The 24,097-nt window shown below is 47.9% G+C and overlaps 1 protein-coding gene across 10 annotated transcripts in view; it reads left to right on the top strand.

Moving 5' to 3' along the window:
• The first annotated feature begins 5,729 nt into the window (after positions 1-5,729).
• The window catches only part of Acsbg1 (acyl-CoA synthetase bubblegum family member 1), a 57,087-nt gene continuing 38,719 nt past the window's right edge, over positions 5,730-24,097 (top strand). Inside the window, exons 1-6 of one of the 10 annotated variants that reach the window (XM_087560332.1) lie at positions 18,804-18,877; positions 19,215-19,334; positions 19,555-19,731; positions 21,484-21,567; positions 22,375-22,473; positions 23,293-23,393. In XM_087560332.1, the coding sequence (XP_087416458.1) occupies positions 21,524-21,567; positions 22,375-22,473; positions 23,293-23,393 (244 nt within the window). In that variant the 5' untranslated portion in view covers positions 18,804-18,877; positions 19,215-19,334; positions 19,555-19,731; positions 21,484-21,523. 10 annotated transcript variants of the gene reach the window in all.

The raw sequence follows: 24,097 nt of genomic DNA, 5'->3' as shown, positions 1-24,097 counted from the left end.
CTTGGACATCAGGCATCACTGGGATGCTGTGGAAGAGCTGAGAATGGAGTGGGGACCCAGCCGCCACTAGGAACGCAGGGAAGCCCTCAACAGGAGATTAGATGGCGGCTCTGTAAGCGAAGGGCTTCTTTACAGCTCCCCACCGCGGATCCTCATGAAAAGAGGCAGTTCGTGGTTTCAAGGCCTATTGTCATGGCAGAAAGCAGATGAGCAAAACCGTACCCCACTTCTCAGAAGACATTTCTTTAAAAGAGACTGTGCTTGGGCTGGAGAGATGGCTTCGGAGCACAGGCCGCTCTTGCAGAGGACCAGGTTCAGCTCCCAGCACCCACCGGGCAGTTCACAACCATCTGTAACTCCAGTTCCAGGATATCTGATGCCCTCTTGTGGACTCTGCAGACACTGCATTTAGGACAGTCACACGCCTAACATGCAGACACTCATGCACATAAAATAAAAATAAAAATCATATTTTAAAAGAGAGATAGACGAAAGGCAGACACTAGGGCTAAAGTGGAAGAGGGTTTATAGGCTGTTATCTACCCACCATGCCCTTTAAAAGGACAACTGACAAATTTAAGCCAAACCGAGGATTTTTAAACTAAAATAAGATAAAAATCTTGGTAAAATTCTTTATCGAGGTTTTTTTTTTGTCATTTATATTTATTTTATTTTATGTGTCATGGGACCTCAGAGCATCTTTCACATGGATGCCTTCCCAGTCATCCAATTCATTCTTTATCTACAATGTCATGAGAGATTGTGGGACTGTGAAAGGCAGCCTGGTCCCTGGTTGAGCTAAGGCTAGAAACCCCAGTGACCATGAAGGGACGGAAACTGCTTTGCCTGTTCCCAGGTACCAGGCCCTGTCACTAGCCGCAGCCCTCTATAGATTTATGGCCATTGGTCACATAAGGGCAACACCTTAAGCCTCTCCACAGGTAGAGGGCAAGACCACAGGTCATGTAGGCTCAAGACAGATCTCCATTATAATGAGGTACCTAAAGGCCTGGAGGCTTAGCCAACGAACTTCCCTTCCCAGACACTTCTCTCTGCAAAAGGTATTTAATCTCAGGCCTCCTCTGAGAAGTGGGGTACAGTTTTACTCATCCACTTTCCACCATGACAATAAACTCCTTAAAACCACAGACTGTCTCTTTTCATTGAGATCTGCCTTGGGAGATCCGCCTTGAGGAGCCACAGAGAAGGCCGTTGCCTACAGAGTCACTGTCTAATCTCCCATAGAAGGCCTCTCTACACTCTCAGCCATGGCTGCCAAGTCAAGCTCAAGCCTCAAGCCATCAAACCAAAGACTCCTCACAGAGCTCCCCTCTTCCCCCTTGGCCCAGGCTAGATCCAGCCTCTGGGTCCCCACTCTATTCTCAGATCTTCTGCGGCTCCCAGCGGTGCCTGGGTGTCTGAAAGTGAGAACCAGACGGCCTCAGCTTCCTTGCAGGCCTGGGGACCTCCAAACCAGCTCCAGCTGTCCAGGGGACCTCAGACTGTGCTTCCCCAACTCCAGAGCGCTGTCCCTGGGTTTCCCTACAGCCTGACACCCACCCGGAGACAGAGTGGGGTAAGCATGGTCAAAACTTCCTGCGTCCTGCCTTCCTGAGTGGCCGAGCCCTGTGGTGGAGCAGACTCGGGACCCCAAAACCCTACAAGAGATGGAACATTTTGTCCAAGATCATGCAACTCCTAAATAGAAGAACCAGGAGCTGCATTCAGGTTTGAGTGATGTCAAACCTTCAGAGTACCCATGGCTTGCCACTGTCAGATGAAGACCTGTGAATCTCTGTAGTTGGGGACTTCTCTCCTATTCAGGGCCAGGGAGGAGCTGCTCAGTAAGAGATGGATGTCTACAAGGCCAAGGACTTGGCTGCTGCCAGAAGTGTAGCCACAGCAAGGGAGGGAGAGACATCAAAATTCCAAATTCAGAGCCAAAGAAGTGACCAAGTGGGCAAGCGTGTTTGCTGTACAAGCTTGAGGTCCTGAGTTCAAATCCCCAGTACACTTGAAAGGCCTATAAGAGGAGTATGGCTGGACAGACAGCCTAGCTGAGTCGGTGAGTACAAGGACTCAGGGGAATACAGCAGAATGAAAGAGAAGACACCGGGCACTCTCCTGGCTCTCTCAAACTCCCACACTCCCACACACAACCACAAGCACACAGTTAATCCTCATAACACACACAGGCAACACATTCTAACTACCTTCTGCTCTCCCACCACCTCCCTGAACTGACCTAACTTACCCACAGGCCAGGAAACCCGAGGGTGGGGGCTTCCATGGTTATCCCTCTTCCTTTTGGGCAGCAGCCAAGAAAGTGGACAGAGGGACTCTGGTAGATAGAATAACAATGGTAGTTGCATTTGTTTTGCAAGAGGAAACTATATTGCAATTTTCAAACTCAGCTAGGGCAGCCTCTCCCACTCCCTGGTGTTTTAGTCGCTGTGTCCCAGTACTGATTTTCTGTTGAGACATGTATCTTTTGTCCCCAGGTGACTTAAGAGTCAGTTCTCATCAGCCTCTGTTGCCAGCCCACCAAACCTCTCCTCACAGGGACTGACTTGTAGGCTACCTCCTGTGATGGAAGACTGATGGACCTTGTTCCCTCTGATGTTCCTCTACACCCTTTGCTGGGCACCGTAGGGCTTTATCACTTTCCTGGGTACCACCAACCTTAGGTCTCAGTGACCTCAACAATGACTTCTTTTCCAGACCCAGCCAGCTCTCTTGCCACTGCCCACCCCACCCCAGGTCACACATTTCTTCCTTTCCCCAGCTTTCATCTTGAACAAGGCTTCTGAACTTAAAAGCCCACGATTCCTTGTCTTTTCCTCCTTCTGATTCAGTTCCCCTATGGTAGAGGCACACTGAGATCCCTTACAGTGACATTTGTCATCCCCTCAGCACAGCTGATCAGTCCCCTGGCAAAGCTCTCCCCATTGCTTCCACGTGCACAGTTGGAGCTGGCAGTGACTTTGGCCAGCCTCCAGGCCATTACTTCATAATCTAAAGAGTTCAAACTGAGGCTCAGGGAGACTCCGGGATCAGTACAAAGTTAAAGGGAATCTTTTTTTTCCCCTGGGGATGAGGACCTTAGTGCTCTACCACCGAGCTAAATCCCCAACCCCTAAAAGGAATCTTGAAGAAGACTCAGGCCTCCTGTGCACTCCCTCTCTATACTGGGGAGGCAGTTTGGGGGTGAATGTGGCTCATGCCCTGAATTGCTTGAGGACAGTTCAGTGTTTCCTAGTCACCTGCCTTCCTCATTTAAGAGCATCACCTGTGACTGGCATCCTCGTTGATCCTCTTGGGAGCATCTCTTACAGTGACAGCAATGTAGAAATCACAGAAAGCTGCACCAGGTTAACATATGAGAAAAGGTGGTTGGCAAGGAAGTCTGGAGCCTTCCCCACCTGGGCTTCATCTAACAAACAGAACATGTTTGTTACTCCTAAATGTTATGTCTATGATGTACAAACATGAAAAGGGGGTTGCTATGGAAATGTCTTATAAAGACTGTTCCTTCTAGCTCAATGTTGTTGGGCCCTCTCTCAGCTCTCTAGCCCACTGTTACTCCTGGGACAGTTTGCCCTTTTTACATAAATGGCATCTGTGCCAATTTCTAGTCTCTGGTGCCATCTTTTGCCTGGGGACACGAGAACTTGGGATCCGGTACCCTATAGAGGGCACATGTCCATAGAGGCTTACAGGCCGCAAGAGAATCCAGAGCTGTTAAACATGCAGGCTTTTCTCCTCAACAGAAGGCTGTGTGTGGTTGGTCCATCCAGAATGCTGGGAATGGAGGCATTAATAACATTGTAACCTTTATTTTCTGTAGAGCCAAGCCTCACCCAAATAATCCATTCTTATGAAAGAGGCCCCATGTACTTAGCAGGAGTTTCTGATTGTATTACAAACCATTCTCCCCAGACTCTTATCCTGAGCAATGTTTCCCAGGCAATAGAATTTATTCTTGTGGAAGAGGTCACTGGTACTTTGTAAAAGACACGTACTTTACAAACGAGTTTAGATGTAGCAATGCCTCAAGCTTTGTCATGATAATTGTCATGGGGGACTTTTCCTCAAAGTTGTACTGTGTTAAAATGTACCCAAAATAATCTGGGTCAGACTCCAGGAGGTTGAACCAGCCCGGCTAACTAAGTCGTGTTGAACTAGGTTTTCTTTTTACTGCTTGTGGTTCATTTCTTGGCTGGCAGTAAAGCTTCCAGGGACTCCACAGAGCCCTATGAATTCAGATCCATAGCCATTTTTCTTTTTCCTTCTCCTGGTCTGTGTTTTAGATGCCAGGCGAAAGCCTAAACGTGCTTTCCTTATCACTCACTGTTTCTCTGACCCTCATACCTAACTTAAATTTGACTTTCCATCTCCCTTCTCCTCTGGCAGGGAGAGGATATGTATGTGTGTGTGTGTGTGTGTGTGTGTGTGTGTGTGTGTGTGTGTGTGTGTGTGTGTGTGTGTGTGTATGTATATATATAATATATTTATACTTTCTTCTATGTCTATTTCTAAATTCTTTTATTAACAAAACCACAGACCCTAAAAGGGAACCTTGTTTTTCCCCAACAACAATAGGAACCCTGCCAAAATTGTCACTGAGTTAAATTTTTGTCTCCCCCAAATTAATGTCCACTCAGAGCATCAGAGGGTGGCCTTATTTGGAAATGGGCTTTATGCAGATGTAATCAGCTAAGTCGAACTCATACCAGATTGCAATGGACCTGAGTCCGATGCTTGATGTTCTTATAAGGAAGGAAACAGAGATATAGACAGAGGGAACCAGCCATGGGAAAGTAGAGGGGATACGGACACTGCATATCAAAGCCAGGGAGGACAAGCAGAGGCACTGACCTGCAGAAACTGGGGCAAAGGCCAGCAGTCTTCCAGTGAGCCTTGGAGGGAGCACCATCCTTTCACACCTGGATCTCAGGCCCTGGCCTCCAGAACTATGAGAGAATGCATTTTTGTTCCTCTAAACGATCTGGATTATAGTTTTGTTTTGTTTTGTTTTTTAAATTACGGAAGTCACAGGAACCAACATATTGTTCTCTTTAGAGGAGCTGTCTGGTATTCAGAGAAAAGTGCCTACTCTGTGCATTTCCGGCCTCTCTAGTCATGGCCGCCTGCCAACTAGCCTTTCCTCCTTAAACTAAAGGGGCAAATCCTAGCTTGTGTCTAGGTGTCCCCAAATGGCCCCATTTTGGGGTTCTCTCCCATGCCTGTTTTAGTGCAGATGCTTCTACGAGCTATACAGTAGAGCTCCTTATTGGAAATTCCGCTTTCTTGTCCTCCCAATACCGAGCTCTTTGTGGGCAGGGGCTGTGGGCTCTCCTGTAGTGTCCAGTACAGGATCTATACCCAGGGACGGGGGCGGAGGGTGGGGGTGGGGGCAAACCTTCCCGGCTTGCGTTCATCTGTTCACCTTGAGGATGCACAAGCTGAAACTGGGCATCGAGACCAGCAGCTCTCTCAGGCTCAGGGTCTGGATTAGTGTTGGGAACCCCCTTTGCTCCAAAGTGTTCCTTTAAAGACAGTAAGGAGTTTTTCTGGGGGCCTAGAAGTCCTAAGCCCATTGGCCAGGCCTTCTGGGAGAACTGGGGGCCAATTTGCATAAAAATGAAGGTTGGCTTCATTGAAATTCTCCTCATCTTGAGTGCAGCGAAACCAGGAAGAAAAGGAAAGTTTTAGTCTTGAGCAACTTCACTGCCTAGGAACATTCTGAGCTTCTGAAAATAGAGAGGAAATGGGGCCCTCCGGGTCACTCCAGGCACCGCCCACCTCAGACCCATGCCCGCCCCCACTGTCCACTCAAGGCCAGCCTCTCATCGTGGGAGACCGCACTGTCTTCAGTGAATGCTCACAGCAGATGCCACGCAGTTCTGAAGCTGGATACTGCTGTTTGTCCAGGGACTCCAATATGCCTGACAGCAGAGACGATCAGCAGCAGGGTGCCAGCATGGGGACCTCCCCAGACAACTCACAAACCAGGTGGGTTCAGTGCTCCGGTCTCAGCACGTGGAGCTTGGGACCTGGGGCAAGCTGCTCGGGTCTTTCTGAGCCTCGAAGGCTTCTTCACCTGATCTCTGTGAAGGAAACGGAGTGGGGCAGAGACATTTATCCTTTGGAGTGTGATTTAGTGCGTCTGTTCTTCTCTTGGCCGTTAGAGATTCAATTGAGGTACAAGTTCCATCGGTATGAAAAAAGACATTTCAGTTAACAAGCATATTCCTTTGTCTGCGCAGAGTTGGAGGGGACGAACAAGGCACAAGAGGGAGTAGGGGGGAGTCAATGACTGATAAGTTTAAGGGAGTGCCCATGGTCCCAGTTCCAGCCTGCTATGACCTTGGAAAGGCTCGGGCCCTCTCTGTCAGTACATGGGCAGTGACTGAATTTATCTAAAACCTCTGATATGGAGGAGTTGCAGTTATGTCCTATAAGGAAACAAGAACACAGAATGGTGGAAGACGGAGCTCAGGGACAGCAGTGTGCTAAGCAGCTGGGTTGTATACAGGGGAGTTCAAGGACAAGGACCGAGGTCTGAAAATGTGCAGAACCTGCAAAATTTGAGCTATAAGAACATGGCCACCGTTCTCATGTGGCCTATGTGAAAAGAGGTGTGACAGATGGGAAGACACGTTAATGTGCCCTCTTTAGACCTCTGGACAAACTTGTCAGGCCAGAGTGGGCTACTGTTTACCCAGAAACAGGATCCCTTCCCCCTGTAGGGATGGCAAGTGTAGGGGAACAACTGTGGCCCTGAATGTTTCTATGCTGTTGGCCCTGTCTACTCTGGGTGGCATCACTCATGAGCTCAGTGAGCAGAGGCTAGCCCGCCATCCGAGGTGATGCCCCCAGAAGAGAAGTTTGGCCCTCGAAAATGAAGAACAAAATCTGCTGGTTTTCAAAGTCCCTTGTTCTACTAAGTGAGGGCAGGTGAGTTTGTCCCAAGGACTTAATGGGGCACGCATGCTCATATGTCTCTCATCCATCCCATCTCTTTCTGCATAGGATCAGTAGCCCCAGCGTTTGCAGAAGTCCATGTATCAAGTTATGTTGACAGGGACACTTGGCCATGAGGGAAGAATTTTGAACACCTGAGCTCACAGGCCCTAGGTCTACCTCGATGATAACACGGATGGAGGTGGTCAAACCTAGGGGCCAGCTTCAGAGTGAAGAACTCTGTCATGGGAAGGAGCCCTACAGGACGGGGTGGGGGGTGGGGGGGTGGAGGGATGGGGGGACGGGCATGCAGGACAGACAAGGACTGGAAGCCAGGGTTGGAGTGTTAGCTCCATCACTTGCTTTCTGAGCAACTTTGAGTAAGTTGTTGAGCTTCTCTAAGTTTCAGTGTGTTTCTCTGTGCAATTGAAGGTGACCTTGACCTCCGTTGACCTTGATCATATATGAAGATGGTTCCAGGGATCCTGGGTCACACACACCACAGACACAGTGACCCCAGAACAAACCTCAGGGCATCTTGGCAGCAGATTGCCAAGATCATGACTTGGGCTCTGGTCGGGCTCTGCTCCTGACTCAAGCAGGACATACCCTCTCTGAGCCTTATTTTCCCCATCTGTCCAACAGGGGAGGTGAATATGCCCTGGCAACCTTACAGTGTAGCTGCTAGAAGAGACCATTGATCTCTTATAGGAGTCACTGAAGCTGCCACATCTGTGGCCAGACAGGAGCTGCTTCTGGGTAGGGTTGATGGTGCCAAAAACCTCCTATAAACTGAGGAGAGATCCTTGCTCCTTCTTTCCTCTCTCAGCTGCAGAGGGTTTGGCTGGAGTCAGAGGAACAGGCATTGGACAGCTGAGGGGTGCCTAGAACTGGTATGCCTCTTGAGACTCAGGTTGTAGACCATGCCATCCACCAGAGGCTTTACTGAGCATGCCCTGGGCGATTAGATCTTGGCCATTATCAAGTCCCAGGTTTGGGAGAAACACTCCAATGGATGAAAGTCCTCAGAGGAACTCAAGAAGGAGACAGTTTTGAAAGACTATGGGTCCCAGGAAGTAGCAGGAGCAGCTATTAGACTAGCAGACTGGGGCCAGGCTAACTCATGAGTCTAGAGAGTCTGATGTGCCCTACTTGTGATGGACAGGCCTAGGGCAGCCAGCCAGAGAGGAACGGAAGTAGATAGGTACATCCCTTCATCCTTAGAAGATTCCAGAGCCACTCACAGTAGGTGGTGGTATGTGGGAAGTAAGGAACAGATATGGTGGTCACAAGGGGACTGGACATGAGGTAGCTGGAAGAGGTGAGGCAGAAGATTGGTCTATAGAATTTCTGCCTTCAAACTGGTCCCCCACCCTTGCACGTGTAAAATATCTGCTACACTCTTAGCTCTGCCTGAAAAGAGCCAGTGTGGACAGGACCGCCCTGACAGGCTGTTATGGAAGACAGTCCAGGAGGCTGCAGCACGCTAGGCAAGAAAGGCTGTTCTGTCAGACAAAGCTTGCCAAGAATGGCAGGGAGAGATCATTCCATCGTGGGGACACGCTAACCTTAGAGGAACAATCAGCATGGAATGCTGCCACAAGGTGCAAGTGTCCTCGGCATTGGGAACACTCAGGACCTTCCAGTTCTTCCCGACCCCCATTAGCCTACACTGCAAAATGCAGAAATGTGGCTTCTCTCTTTTCTTCATGCTTTGACATCTCTGTTGTTTCCCTGCTTTATAACACACTTATTCAAAATTATTAATTGTTGATCATTTAGGAATCCCACTAAACGCTAGAGAATGTCATAGACTACAAAGCAAGTCTCTGCCTTAAGGAGTTTGCGTACAGGCCAAGAAGACAGACATTAATAAACAATTATGCAATTAGTCATTAAACGTACAGTTTAATGATAGCAAAAAGTAATTTTAAAATGTGGAGAAAAATGCTGATGTGCGTGTGGGTGGGGGGGTAGGTATTAGTTTGGCTTTTATGAAGACATGTGTTTTGTTCCCAGTGTCAAACGGCTGGGGTCAGGGGCACTGGTAAGACTGCTCAGCCAGAAAAGTTGCTTGTCACCAAGCCTAACAATTTAAGTTCAATCCCCAGAACCTAAACGGTAGAAAAAGAGAACCAACTACTGCAGGTCGTCCTCTGACCTCCACGTGCACATTCCCCAAACACACAAATAATTTTTGTTAATGTAGTAAAGAAAGGAAAAAAAATACTCAGAGCCAGGGAATTACACACCCTACATGGTAAAGATGTCAACCCTTACATAATGTTTATTCTATCACAATAAAAATGGTCTTTAATGTTGGCAATTAAAAAAATTGAGGTAATAGAGATCCAACTTAGTCTTAGGGATTAAGGAAGACTTGAAAGTCTGAGACCTGAAAGATAAGCGGAATTTCATTAGGCACCAGTGTTCTGAGGAAGAGTGGGAAGGACCTTGGCATTGAAGGCCAGTGGGGACGTGGCAAAGGGAGACCTCTAACAGCCATAGGAAGTCGAGGTATTGGTGTCAAGATATCCCAAAGGGCGGTATCTGCCAGGGAAGTCCCAGACGTATGAAAGCAATCTGGACATCTTCAAACTCTTCTGGCCAACTCTGGATCCTTGTAGGTTCCCTGGGTTGTTAGCCAAGCTGGCTCAAAGTCAGGTGCTGGGATCAACGCTACTCACTGTGCCCCCAGGCTGGCCCTTCTGAGTTCTTTAGGGCACCCCTGTGGTGCAGAAAGAGTGGAAGAGCTGGACAGTGAGAAGGAGGTCTATGGCACACTCTTTTGGGTACCCTGCTGGGATTACCTGCGCAAGACTGGACCCAACAACATTCAGTCATAGGTGAGGGAGGGGCTCACAGGGCCGGGCTCCTCCTCCAAGTGCTATTGGCAGCTGATGGCTGCTGTGGGATCGGAAGTCATTGTCTTTAGTGGTACAGCCACTGGTGAGCTGTCCATGCTGCAGTGGATGCCCCACAATCCCAGTTTATACAGCCCTGCGCTCTCTCTCTCTCTCTCTCTCTCTCTCACACACACACACACACACACACACACACACACACACACACACACACACACACACACTGGAGAGATGGCTCAGTGGTTAAGAACACATACTGCTCTTGCAGAGATTTCCCATATCCTGTGTAATTCCACCTCCAGGGATATCCTACACTCTGGTCATCCCAACACATACATAATTAATAATAATGAAAATAATGAACAAGACCTTTTTAAATGAGAGCAGGAGGGCATTTGTTGAGAAGAGAGACTTGGGGCAAGGGATGGGGATATGATAGGGAAGGTGGTGAGTGTGACCAGAATATATATATATATATATATATATATATATATATATATATATATATATATATATATATATATATATGATTGCCAAGGGATACGTTAATAATTAAATTAATTAGTTCAAAGAAAAAATAATCTCCCGGACCGCTGGCTATGGCTCCTGATAGAGGCATGTGTGGAGAACACTTAGGAGCAGAGTGCCAGGAAACTATAAAGGTTATGATCACAGGAGAGACATCAGGCCCTGAAGAACTGAATGGGTGGGTGGGTGGGGTTTTATGAATGGAGGCAAATGTTTCACACGGTGAAGTGTACTGACTCCCAGGCACATAGCATGCAATCAGCAATCCAAGTGGGATATAGAACACGCTCGCCATTCCAGGGAAGCTCTTCATGCCCGCCCACCTCTCTGCCTGTTCTCGAACATCCTGTGTGTGAGCCAGCCAGAACGGACCCTCCTGAGCCTGGCTCTTGTTGCACCTTAGGCCTGAGCTGTCATTTGTGTCATTAAGTATTTCAGCCGTACAGTCTTTATTCTTCGTGTGTGCCCCGATGTGCTTATTCTGTCAAGGGTCATTTGAGTTTCCTGTTTTACTTAGTGTGTGTCACACCGCCGCCGCTGCCCTCCTGCACCACTGCCACCTTTTTCAGAACAAGTGAGATGGTACTTGGGGTCCGCTTGGTAATACAAGATCATCTTCCTGTCCTGAGGTCCTTAATCATGTCCATAAAACTCCAAAATGTCCTATTTACAAGTTACCTGAGATGAGCATGTGGATAACCCAAGAGACATAATCCGATCCTGGCCTTGACTGGAGACCTTAGTTCTTTGCCAATGGTCCACTCTATGAGTTACTCCATGTCCTCACAGCATGGTGGCTGATCACCAGGGCTACCAGAGAGTCATTGAGAATCATCCACATGTCTGGAGGCCGTGCTGGGAAGACTCGGTGTGCTGAGAAGTGACCTTCTGGGACTTCTCAGCAAATGTCTTTCTATGGTCCTTCTCCGCATCATGTTACCATCATGCCTTCCAGGTAGAAAGGCCTCTGACAGTGGGTCAGGGATCCCCAGTCACATGTTTGGAGAGAGTCAGGTAGACACTATTTCTTTTTCTGACCTAGCCTTGGAAGCTAGGCACTTCCCTGCCTGCTTGCTGGAAGCTAAGGCATTAGGCTACCCCTTACTAAGGGGTGTGGGTAGGATTAATTAGACTTCACTTACTGATGGAAACAGTGTTTGAAATTTACAAGGTGGCCAGGTATGGTGGCACATGCCTGTAATTCCCATCCTCAGGAGGCTGAGGCATGAGGGCTGTCAGCTCAAGTCAGGATGGGACACCCAATCTCAAAAAAGAATTCTCAGACATGCTTTCGATCTGTTTTGGCAGGTTTTGTGACAAATCCTCCTATCCTCCATTTGTAGGAAAATGTCATTCTTTTACCTTCCTTTTAAAGGTGGAGAGGATTCTGACTTTAATCCAAATATTCGCTCTAGCCATACTGACATCTCTATGGTTTCCTATGGCCAGTGGCCAGTCACTTCTGCTCTGTTCCTTTTCTGTAATGTGTCCTTTCTCCCTGTCCTCCATTCCTTTTAAAGTACTGCTCCCTTGCTTTTTGTTTGTTTGAGTTTGGTTTTGTTACAAGGGGTTTGACCATGTAAACTATACACTTTAACCAGGTGAATTTTATAGGGCAGCCTGGGTGGCACAGAGAGAGACTGTCTCAAAACCGTCCTGTGCACACAAAGGGAAGGAGGTGATAATAAATGTCATGGCACCAGCAAATGGTAAAAGCATTGACACTAAGTGAAAGGGGAAATGGCAGCAGGCCGGATATCAGTTCATCTCACTAGAGCTGAAGTGTCCATCCCATACCCAGCTCAACAATCCTCCTTTGAGAACGGAAGCTTCCAGAGAAGCTGGTGTGTAAGCAGTTGCGGCAGCAAAGGTTCCAGTGCGCCCACAGCTTTGCCAACACACCTTTCCTTTTGTTACAGACACCCTGGCAGGTGTGAGCTGTTATTTCGTGTGGCTTTGAATCGGGTGTCCCAATGGCTGAAGATGTTGAGTAACCTTTAAAGACTTTGTTGACGTTTACACCTTCTTCAGAGAGAAGACTTTTCAATTCTCCTTTGGTTATCGTTTGTTGTGTTCTATTATCCAGTAGCAAAGGCTTTGCTTTGCTTTGGTTTGGTTTCTTTCTGTAGCATGTCTGTCTGGAGACCAGGCCAGCCTTGAACACACACAAATCCGCCTGCCTCTGCCTACCAAGTGCTGGGATTAAAGGTGTGCGTCACCACTAACCTTGGCAAGGGTTCTTTACATGTTCTAAAGACATATCCTTACCACATATCCGATTTGGAAACTATGTCCTCTTGTTTTCCTGGGTTAACATTTTCAGGTTCTTGACAGTGTCCTTTGAAGCTCAGATCATTTTAATTTCGGTTTCATCTGATTTATCTGCTTTTTCTTTTGTTGCTTATATTTTTGGTGGCAAGTATAAGAAATTTTTGCTTAATTCACAGTCCTCAGATTTACTTCTTTCAGTGTTTTGATAGCTTTAGCTTTTGCATTAAATACTTGAATTCACATTGAACAATTAGATCAAATAATTTGTTTCAGTTTGTTCCATCTTGAGTTATTTTTCTGTGGTTGGCTGGAGAAGAGCCTTGGCTCCTTTCTTTCTCAGCTGCCTCGGCTTGTTAGGAAGGCCCTTAATTATCTGATAGGTTGGCTTTTCATCTTAGTGAAAACCGGTTCACTGGGAACTCACAATAACCTTAATTTCTGAGTTTCACTCACCTGAACTTGTCATGTGTCTATCCTGTGCTACCTTGTCAACTGCACTTGTCATGTGTCTACCCTGTGCTACCTTGTACACCACAGTTTTGATTACAAAGGGTGTTCAAAATGTTTTGGAATCAGGAAATGTAAATCCTCCAACTTTGTTCTATTCTGGGTCTTGAATTTTCTTTTTTAAAACCATCATCACTATCATCATCATTATTGATTATTTTGTGTGTGTGTGTGTGTGTCTGTTTCTCTCTGTCTCTCTCTATGTCTCTGTGTCTCTCTGTCTCTGTCTCTCTGTGTGTTTATCCCAGGCTGGCCTCTCAGTGCTAGACTGCAGGTCCATGCCATCATGAAGGTTACAACAATGCGTTCTCACTCTTAAGGCATCTATTTAGTTCGTCAAGTTCTCTCAGGAATGTTTTGTCCCACTAAATTTAAAGTTTCTTTCCTCTCTAGTCCTTGGATTGAACACTTTCTATTATTTGTCATCGAGTTCACTAACACTGTTCTTCAATTTGAATCTGAGGCCATCTGGTGAACCCTTCCTTCACTTCAGAGATTGTACTCGCCTTACATCTGCTGTTTTGTGGAGATTTCCTCCCTGGGGGCTGGGGAGAAGGCTCAGTCAGTGGGGAGCTTTGCTGTGCAAGCAAGATGACCTACATTGAGCTCTCCAGTACCCTTGCAAATCTGTGTGGATGTGGAGTTCTCTTGACATCCTAGCATTCAGGAGGTAGAAAGAGGGAATCCTGGGACAAGCTGGCTAACTAGATTCACCCAGTTGGTTAGCCCTGGGTTCAAGTGAGAGACCCTGGCTCAATAACTAAGATAGAGTATGATGGGGAAAGATACCCGGTGTCAATCTCTGACTTCCACATGCATCCACACAGGCATACACCAACACACACTCAAGCACACATATACCCAGACAGACACACACATACACACACACACACACACAAACACACACACATATATATATATACACTATACACACGCACACACACACACTATATATATATATATATATATATATATATATATATATATATATATATATATACTATACACACATACCACATACACACACATGGGGAAGGGGATGGAGAGAGGGACAGAAGAAGAGGATGGTACCTATTTTTCCCCCTTTAGTTCTCTAGTCTTTTTTTTTTCTTTTTTTCGGAGCTGGGGACCGAACCCAGGGCCTTGTGCTTGCTAGGCAAACGCTCTACCACTGAGCTAAATCCCCAACCCCTAGTTCTCTAGTCTTAATAAGTGCTATAAAACTCTGGTAGTGTCTTCTTTTCCATGTCTGAAAGAGAGGAAAGAAACTTTAAATTCAGTAGGACAGAGTATCCCTGAGAGACCTTGAAGAAGTAAATAGATGCCTTAGGAGTGAGAAAGCATTGCTGCAGGCTTCATGATGGCATGGACCTGAAGTCCAGCACTCAGGCTTCGGCAGGATGGAGAGGCCAGTCTGGGATACATTGTGAGACCCTGGCTCCAAAACAATCAGGGTTTGTTTCTATTTCTGTTACTGCCTTTCCCCCTTGATTGTGCATATTTTCTGATATATAGTTATTTTTGGCAGGATGGCCAATATCATGAACGGTGAGTTGAAAGGACTATGACTGTTAATTTGAAGGATTTGCAAACACGTTAGACTAGTGCCTTAGCCATCATACATGCTTTCCCAGTCAGTTGTTTCTAGGAAATTCCACATTGCTAAGACATACGGAGTGGAGTTGGGGTCTTCACAGAGCCGTTACAGGGTCGGGGATGACCCAGCATGTACAAGTGAGTCGTTCAACTTCATTCATTCAATTCCCAACACCAGAAAACAAAATAAAATACAAAAACAAAACAAAAATCCCACCATGAACTCTGGAGTCTGCTCACCTGGGTGCCAGGTGTCCCTGTCACTAGCTATGTGGCCTTCAGCAATTACCTCATAAAATGGGGGTCACGGTCAGTTAAGACAGCCAAATGAATCAGTCCCATAATGTAACTGGAACACTATCTGGTATACACCAGTACCTCAGAAATGCTAGACTTGGGTTCCCCTCTGCTGCCCAAAGGCACTCCAACCACTCACAGCAGAGCCCCTTGCCTGCCAAGTGAGAAGTGCAGACTATGGTTGTAGGTCACTTCTTTGCTCTCCTCTGACTGGTGTGTACCCCAGAGCAGGGCCCAACCCTGAGACCCAGCATCAGCACACAGCTGGTGCACGGATAGAAGGTTTCCCTGCACAGAGAGGTTCATCTCGACCTGGAGGAACACACTTTCCTCCTCTCATGCCTCTGGGAGACAAGCCAAGAATCATCTTTCACCAGAGCTGGGTTCTAACCCTCCATGTGCCTCTCTATAGATGGGGTAGCTGAGGCCCTGATAAGAAAAGAGCATAGAGTCACACACATGGCCTCCCCTATGGTTATCAAACTCACCATTGTATCTATGATGGGTGCCACATGCAGCTAAGCATGAAACCCTACGTGTGATGCCTTCCATCCATCTGATAGAACCGACAGTTCCTGCAAGTTGTTCTTTGATTTCCACATGTGTGGACACACACACACACACACACACACACACACACACGAAGGAAGGAAGGAAGGAAAGATGAAGGAAGGAAGGAAGGGAGGAAGGAAGGGAGGAGACAATTTTGGAGTTGAAAAGGAAGCTTCATTAGGACTTTGGAAGTGGAGTTCTGACCTTTCTTATTATTCATAACATCTGTCACAACACTGGATATCCTGATATGAAGTCAGGAATCAGTGCAAATCATGAGAGTGCTGACATTCACTACTGGTCCTTTTGTCCCCACCCTGTCCCACTCCAATCACCCGAGTGGTCCAACACGAGCAGGGTGTCTGGCTGGCTACGGACTTGAATGCTGGAGCCCACCTTCCTGAGTCGTATCTGAGTGTGCTTCTTCATCTACAAAATGTCAACGGCCACAGTATTTCATTGTCGGTTGTGAGGATGGATGTCTCCACATAGATGTAAAACATGGAAAGATTGCACAATACATAAAGATTTGCACAGTACGTAATAAGTACAGGAAAGTTACCAGCACATACTGTTCTTATCCCCTCATACTTCCCTGCCCTCTTAGGCTTGGGATCCCGGCAACAGGCAAACTTGTAGCCTTATGTCTTATTCTAGCCCAGGCCCTAAGTTGTCAATCACAGCCAAGAAACTGGGAGGTCTTCTATCTGTGACATCTCAAAATATGGCGTACCAGAGGAGAATCAGTCACATGGTTCTGAGGTCACATGGTCAAGGCAACGTCTGGGCCAGAATCCAAAGATTAATGTCCAGGGAACTCTTCCCTGGGCATGACCAATTTGCTTTCTGATTTCTTTGAGAATTTGTAGTAGGACTTGATGATTGTCATCTTTGTTTCCTTACACAGACAATGGGGATTTGGCTTAACGAGGTTGAACACTCAGTCTAGAACAGCCAGCTGGGCTATAAGTGAACTGGCTAGATGGCTGCCCCACCCATGGAGATGGGAGCCAAGGCTTAGGGAGGATGAATGTTAGAGGGTGAGGCCTCTCAGTAAACAACATAATCCTGCTAGGATCTAGTCAGTCAAGATCCCCAGGATCCCCGATGTGTTCCTTCTGGTGGCTCTGGACATATGTTAGTTCAGGTATGCCTCACCCTAACCCTTTTCCAGAGACTACACACACCCGGCCTATCTCCACTTTGGCCCAGCTATTCATGAGCTGAGAACTGGATGGTCCACAGCCTGGTCTGTCGTTACCCTTGCTAGCTTCCCCTGCCCCACCCCTCATGCCTCACATGAAGTAATAATCATAGCTTCAACCCTACTCAACGTTCCTTCTTTGCCCTCTCCAGGGCTGTTTCCATAATACCTCCCTCCCAGGAGCCTTGGACACACACAGGGCTCGTCAGCCATTAATTATCTCTGAGCCACATCCAGTCTACTCACCTCCTTCCACATGCCATCTGGCCCACAGAAGGCATTGAATCAATTCTCAGGGTAGGAGGGAGGACCCCCTAGAAGCTGTCAATCACTGAGAAAGGGAGAGAGGTTATTTCCAACTCTGAGAATAAGGACTGAGCTAAAGTTTGTGGAAGAGTCCTTTAATGCTAACTGCCTTGGGCTAACCAGTCAGTTCCAAGAAGAGCTATGACAAAAGAAGACCCTTTCAGGGTGCTTCTTGGTACAAGTAGGGCTCGGAGAAGAAGGAATCTGCTGGAGGAGGCTACATATTCCCAGGCTCCCCGAACCTCATCAATTTGGAAACCACATCCAGCCATCCAAGGGGGCGGAAGGCTGAGGCTGCCTTTGCCTTCAGATATAGACATTGTCACTAGTAGCCCATAGTGCGACACAGTGCTGATCCCAACCATTATGCCACTCGGCCAGCATGGGGGCAGTCAGAGGTGGTGGGCATGGGGGCATGACACAGGACACAGACTTCATCCTTAACACTCCAGGCAGGAGGAAAGTCTGACGGCTTTTAGTGAGATTGGGTTGTCAGTAGGGCCTGGATTCCTGAGGTCCCACAGATTCCAGAAATAGGAAGAGAGTTTCTGAGTGCAGAAGCCTGTGGGTGGAATAAGAAGTGGGCTTCTAGGAGGGTCTCAAAGTGGCCCCTCACCAGGTTTCAGGGTGAAGTGTGAAATTATGGGTGTCACAAGATGGAGAGCAGACAGGGGCGGGGGAGGCACTTAGGAAAGAATCTGTTAAGGGGTTAAAACTGGATGGTTTTAAAAATGGGGTGCTAGTAGTTTTCTGCCATCCAAGTTGGCAGAGGGCCTTCCCACAATCTTCTGCCCCCATTAGTGTCCCCGTGCCCTTCTTTTGTGGGTAAAATTAGGGTTTAAAGTTTCCCCTTGTGCTGGCTGGGGTTCCTCTGGGCTGTCATCTCAGCTGGGGAGTATTTTGGGTTTGGAATTTAGCTCTTCTCGGATAAGTAAAGATGAAGATATGGTTGAATTTCTCAAGGGGGAGAAGGAACAGAGACATTTAAGGAGAAACGGAAAGGGGAGGTGTGCAGGGGCTCTCCCGGCAGCAGGACCCTTGTTTCACAAGGCACTAAAGGAGTCACTGCAGCTTCAAACCTGCCAGCTGTTTGGGGAAGCGAGGGGGCACTGGGAAGCTGAGGGTGAGGCCCATGGATGAAGGTAGTGTGGGTAGAATGGATGAGTCCGTGATGCAAGTGCCGGATAAACCTGTGTCCTGGCTCTGTCGTCAGAGCCAGCTTAAACATGCTAGCACTGCCTCTTGCTGGCTGTGTCAACAACAGAGCAAATCTGGAGCTCCATTCACTCATCTGGAAAATGGGGCTATTAATAACATTACATTACAAGGTTGAACAGAGGATAAAGGAAACCAGTCCAGCCCATGTGACAAAGGAACACCCCTGCAAAAGAAAAAAAAATTGAACAAACAAGTCAATCTTCTGGTTCAACCCAAGAGGCCCCTGGACAGGCTCCGAGATGTATGGCCCAGCAGCAGAAGCAATTTCTCCAAGGCTCTGTCAGGGAGCACAGCCAACAAGCTGTCTCTCGTACTGCACTAACAGGTCCCTGTCCTGTTTTCTGTTCCACTTATGTAAGAGACACATAGGTGGGCAGCTGGGTCCTGTGCCATGTAGGTCAGAGGTATCTGGGGCCACACCTTGCCAGGAGCCCCAAGGCAGGCTGGGGCGGGTCCCTATTCACGCCCAACCTTTGTGGCTCATCACCCAGAACCTCAGATTCACCATGCCTTAGCTGCAGGAGCAGGGGGTACACAGCCCTGAGCCCGCTGCCACAGGAAGAGGAAGGTAAGCGGGGAGTTTGGAGTAGAGCCTGCTAGGCAAGTCCTCTACTGTGAGTCTTCTGTGGGGGCCTGTGGGGTGGGAATGAGGACTGAGGAGAGATCTCAGAAGCCTCATCTTTGAGACAAGGCAGTCCATATAGACCAAAATGAAGCTGGGATATGAGGTCCAATGTACAAGGGAACAGTATTGCAAAGTGTGGACTCAGCCTTCTTTGGGGAGCCCCAACATGTGCCACTAGGGTCTGGAGAAATCTCTTTGGGATTTTTTAGGATGCAGGGTGGCACTGAGGTAACACCTCCATTCTCAGTATTTCTAGAAGCTCTTTTTCCCTTTGCCTCAGAGGAGAGAAAGATGAACACTTCAAGTACCAGAGGGGTACTTGAACCTGACCTTGGAGAACAGTGGTCAGAAGTCTTTGCAGAGCAGGAGTCCCGGAAATCTGATTGATTTGCTCTTACAGGTGAGCAATGGGCTCTAGGGAACGTTGAGCCCAGAGCTTCAAGGCAGCCACCTCCTGTGAGCTTGGATTGTCCCCAGATTGAAGGAGCATGTGGGTTTAGGAGGCAGTAAATTGCAGTCAGGTACCCAGCCCCAGGAGTGGTGAGGCTTGCCTCAAAGGAGAGCAACTACCCCTCGCCCTGCTAGGCCTGGCAGTGACTCACCATGTGTCTCTGTTGCAGGCGGTCTGGTCGAGTTGGGCCTCTCTGGGGCTGCGGTGGCTTTCCTCAGGGGACGCTGTGACACGCCCTCTGAGGTTCTCCCTCTCTCCCGGGTGAGCTCGAGGGGTGCAGCCGCCCCACAGGGACCATGCCAGAGGTGCTTCTTCTCAGGTCTGCCAGCTCCGTCCTGAGGACCGTGTAAGGAACCAGGGTCCCACCATCCTCCTGCCTCTAGCCCCACTGCCATCTCCCATGGGGTAGTACTTAGCACAGTACTGGAGTCCCAGACCTCGGGTTAAGTCTTTTCCTCCTACTCACTCACCCTCTCCCACCTCACTGTCCAGGTTTCTCTCTTCCCAAGAGATCCATGACAATCCACCATGAAAAATGATGACAGATGACTCTTCACTGGGCACTTTTCCTGCCTCATCTTCTCATGGTAGCACAGGGTATGGGTTACAAAGCAGCTCAGAGGCACAGGGTGATTTGAGCATAGCATACAGTTTGAAAAGTTAGTTGAACTCTGTGGACAGACTCCGTGCTTGGCTATTTCAAGAAAACATTTATTGAGTATCTGTTGCATCACTGCTGAGGACTAACTGGGAAGAATGGGTAATAAGAATAAGAAATGGATCTAAACACTTGTGAGGGATTCATACAGAAAGCAAGGGTTCTCCTTTATCTATGTGTCACACACAATGAGGATGTGGTGATCCAATCAACGTTTACTGAGCTGCCACAGTCATGACTCATGGCCAGAGAACAGAGGTAAATTGGGAATGACCCTACTTTCCAGGAACTTCTTGTGTTTGAGCTTCAAAGACCAATCTAGAGGGTGCTAGGGGAATTGAGGAGGGCTTCCAGGAGGAAGAGTTATGGAAGTTAGGGAGGCTTGCATCCATATGGTTCCCACTAGTCCGCTGCAGCAAGCCTGGATGCCTACATAAGGTGGAATGACTGTTTAGATGAAGGCAGTGAGCAGGCCTGCCACAGCCCTCTGCCCTGTATGCATCATATCAAGTTGCTCAAACATACCTTGGTGTTCTCATTCCCTGTACACCTAGGGAGGTGGCAAAGAACCCTGAATCTGATTTTCTGTGAAAAATGAACACTGTGTTTGTGGGAGAAGAGTGTTGGATGGGTGAAAGCAGTCAGCCTCCTGCCATCTTGGAATTCTTCCTCTCTGGAATTCAAAACACAGACACAAGTCAGCTTAGGTGTTTCTCCCACTGACCATTGTTATTTTATTACTTGAGGAGACTTCCTCCTCCTGGAAACCTATCAGCTTCCAGAGTACTGCTTCCAAAGGAGTTTAACCTTCCTGAATAACAGGGGTAATGATGGGCTCCTTACTTCATTACTGTAGCGTCTGTCATCTCACCTGCTGGGCTCATCGCTGATCACCTGTCCTTCTGGAAAGAGCAGAGAGTCAGAAAGAAAGCCCCTATTTTTCCTTTAGTGATGGAGATTGAACATGGGGCCTCACACATGCTAGGTACATGCTCTGCCACTCCAGGACTCCAAAATGTTTTTGGAGAGTAGGGTTTTGAGAAAATCCCCACTCCATTTGGGGATCTCTCTTCTGGTTTAACCTATAGTGTGAGCACACTTGGCTCTCTTGTTTCCTATTCTTCTATAAAGGTGATGCCTTGCTAGACATCAACACACTCAGACAAACAACAAAATCCGAGTTTCCTCCAGCAATGACAAAGAAGCCAAGCTGTGTGAGGCTGGGGATTCATGGGAATGGCTCTTGCTATACTGTAGCTGAACCCACTTCTGCCACTAGCTAGAACCCCGAGTGAGAAGGAAGGACAGTAAATACATTCTAATTCAGGTGGTTGTCCCTTGAAGGGCCTTAGCTTTCAAGACCTTTGCAAGGAGAGATCAGCAATTTAGCTGGAAATTTGTCTGGAAAAATTTCCTTTTTGACTTTTTTTCTTAACCCAGGTACCCCAAATTCTTTAAGCCCAGGACATGAAGGTTGAATATGACCCTCATGGGTCCATTCAACTATATGGGCCAACTGCAAGGGTAAGTGAGGTGTCCCCTTCCACCAAGTCCTGGAGGAAGAACAGGGTCCACCTGAAGGGAGGGAGAATAGACTTGCTGATTCTCCTGCAATGGGTGCCAGACCTCAGGAAAGGCCTTTTCTGGGCCGTTCCCTCACTCTATAACCAGGGCTCTGCTCTCATCAGTAGCATAGCCCCCTGGCTTCCCTCAGGTGGCTGTCTTCATTTCCTCTGTTTAGCTTTGTGAAAGCCAGAACCAGTTTGTCCGAATTTAATTAGGAGAGGAACTGCACCTGTACCTTTAATGGTGGCAACTTAAAAACAGACCTGTTGAGAAGAGGCTCTTAAGATGCTGGGAGATTACAAGTGACTGTGGGGGCTCTCCAGTCTGTGCTTTCAAAGATGGATCATCACTGTGCACAGGGTTTGGCCCTGTTATCCAGGTCCCATCTTTGGAGGATACAGCTCTCCTTGGGAGCTCGTAGGCTTGTTTGGTAACATTACAGTCTTTGTCCTCAAGTGGGACAGCTTCTACCCAGAGAACCACTGTGCTGTAAGTGATACTCCCAAGTCAATAAATCCAGAAGGCTAAGAAACCTCAGCTTTCTCATCCTTTCTGTCCTCCCTGGAGCAGGTGTGCACAAGAAGGAGCCAATTCAGTCCTCCACTTCTGTGCCAGGTCGTCATAGCAACAGGAGGGATGCTCCAGCCCTGTGGTCCACACCTTACTCACAGTGTGCACATAGAAAGGACCAACTTAGTCCTCTCCTTCTTCCCCTCCACATCCCTCTCTCTTTATAACTCCATTTTGCTTTAAAACATGTCTCAGGTTCTTAAGCAGACTGCTACCAGGTGGGCCTGGGTGTGTTCGAAAACTTAGTTTGAACCTGAAGTACCAGCAAGGAGTAAGACTGAATGTACTAAGCAGGTAATTGGCCTGGCTTCTTGGGAAGTGGGTAGGGATGGGGCTAACCCCGCCCCACAAGTAAATGGGACTCCCTGGAGCCATAGTCATACCCTCAGGATATTTATGACCAGCTCTACTGGTTACCCACTACACACTTCCAGTAGGCTTTGTTTACAAAGCTATGATGATGTGTCCCTGGTGTTGTATGATCTTGCAGCCCTGTGTAGTTCTGAGAGTGTGTATTGAAATCTGTCATGTGCCCAGGCAGGCGAGGTATAGCCAGCTAAATCCTGGGGAGGGGTCATGCTGAGGGGCTGAAGGATGATGAAGCTGATGCGATGACAGAAACCCAGGAGCTGGCTCTATTCCAAGCCACTCAGCCTAGGAGACCAGAAGGAACTAGGACAGGCAGAGGAGCCCCAGGCCTCCCTGACCTATGTCCTCTCCACGGGCAATCAGGCAGCATTGAAGACAGATAACATGGAAGAAGGAACCTTTTAGGATCCCAAGAGTTCTAGAAATGTCCTCTGCTCTACTCTGAGCCTTTTGGCAAGTTCTGGGACTGATAGGTGTGAAAAAATGATGGGATGGAGTCTTCTCCCATCTTTAAAGCCCATGCTATCTTAGAATGGAGGCTCAGAGTCTCTCAAAACCAGAGCCCAACCCTTTTCTTGTCTGGACACTGACTCAGAGGGAAACATAAACTTGTACAGACACACAGCAAATGAGAGAACAGCGGGACTTGAGTTCTTCTACAGAGGGCAAGGGGCAGGGTACTAGAGGAAGTTGAGATAGAACACAGGATATTCTAACCAATGTTACTCATCTCCCCCCTACCAGCTCCTTAATTGATGGGCGGACACTCTCCAAAGAGTCTCCAAGTCATGGTCTCGAGCTCTCAGCTCCAGAAAAGGCAAGAGCTGCCTCTTTGGATGCTTCAGGTAAGCTTGCATGAATGGAGTATTTCTGGAGGGAGTTGTGGGGGCTGCTGGGAGCTGCTGAGCAGAACTCTGGAGAAGAGGACATGAAATCGTGCTATGTCCACTTTCCAGGGACTCTGTCTAGCTCTCCTCTCATGGCTGACACTAGGGTCAGGCATGATGGAAGATCAAGGCTGATTCTTTCCTTCAGTAAGGTTGTAAGGGGACTAACAATGGATGATCCTAGCAGGTAGGGCCTGAATGCTTGGGCTTTGGAAAGACAGAAAGGGGCCCAGCCAGATAAACAACACCTTGGGAGTTTGGATCTAGTTAACTGGGGCATGGGGCAGACGAATGGGTGCAAGCTAAAGCAGTTTGTTTTGGAAGCTGGATCATCATGTGCTCTCTCAAGTGACCTTCCCCTTAGATAAGTGTGCCTCAAGGAAGGCAGTTATCGTTTACCCTGAACATTTATCTGGACGAGAGTGTTATCACCACAGAATTTGTTCACTTTTATCAAGTGCAGAGCAGCGTTGTAACAAAAGCAGCATTTCAAAGTTAAAATAAATAAATAAACAAACAGCGAGCACTCAGCTTGGCGGCTCCTGGCTTCCCACTGTCTGTGCTGTCCTTGAGACCTAATGTCCCTGCCCCGAGTCTCTCTTCAGGGGTAAGCATTGGGTTGGTGGTCTTTCCAGCATAGATTTTGCCAGCCGTAGGTTCCT

This window comes from Rattus norvegicus, chromosome 8 (assembly GCF_021556685.1).
Source record: "Rattus norvegicus strain SHRSP/BbbUtx chromosome 8, alternate assembly SHRSP_T2T, whole genome shotgun sequence".
Lineage (NCBI taxonomy): Eukaryota > Metazoa > Chordata > Mammalia > Rodentia > Muridae > Rattus > Rattus norvegicus.
Note: the sequence above shows the minus strand (reverse complement) of the source record. Positions and strands in the feature narration are given on the sequence as shown.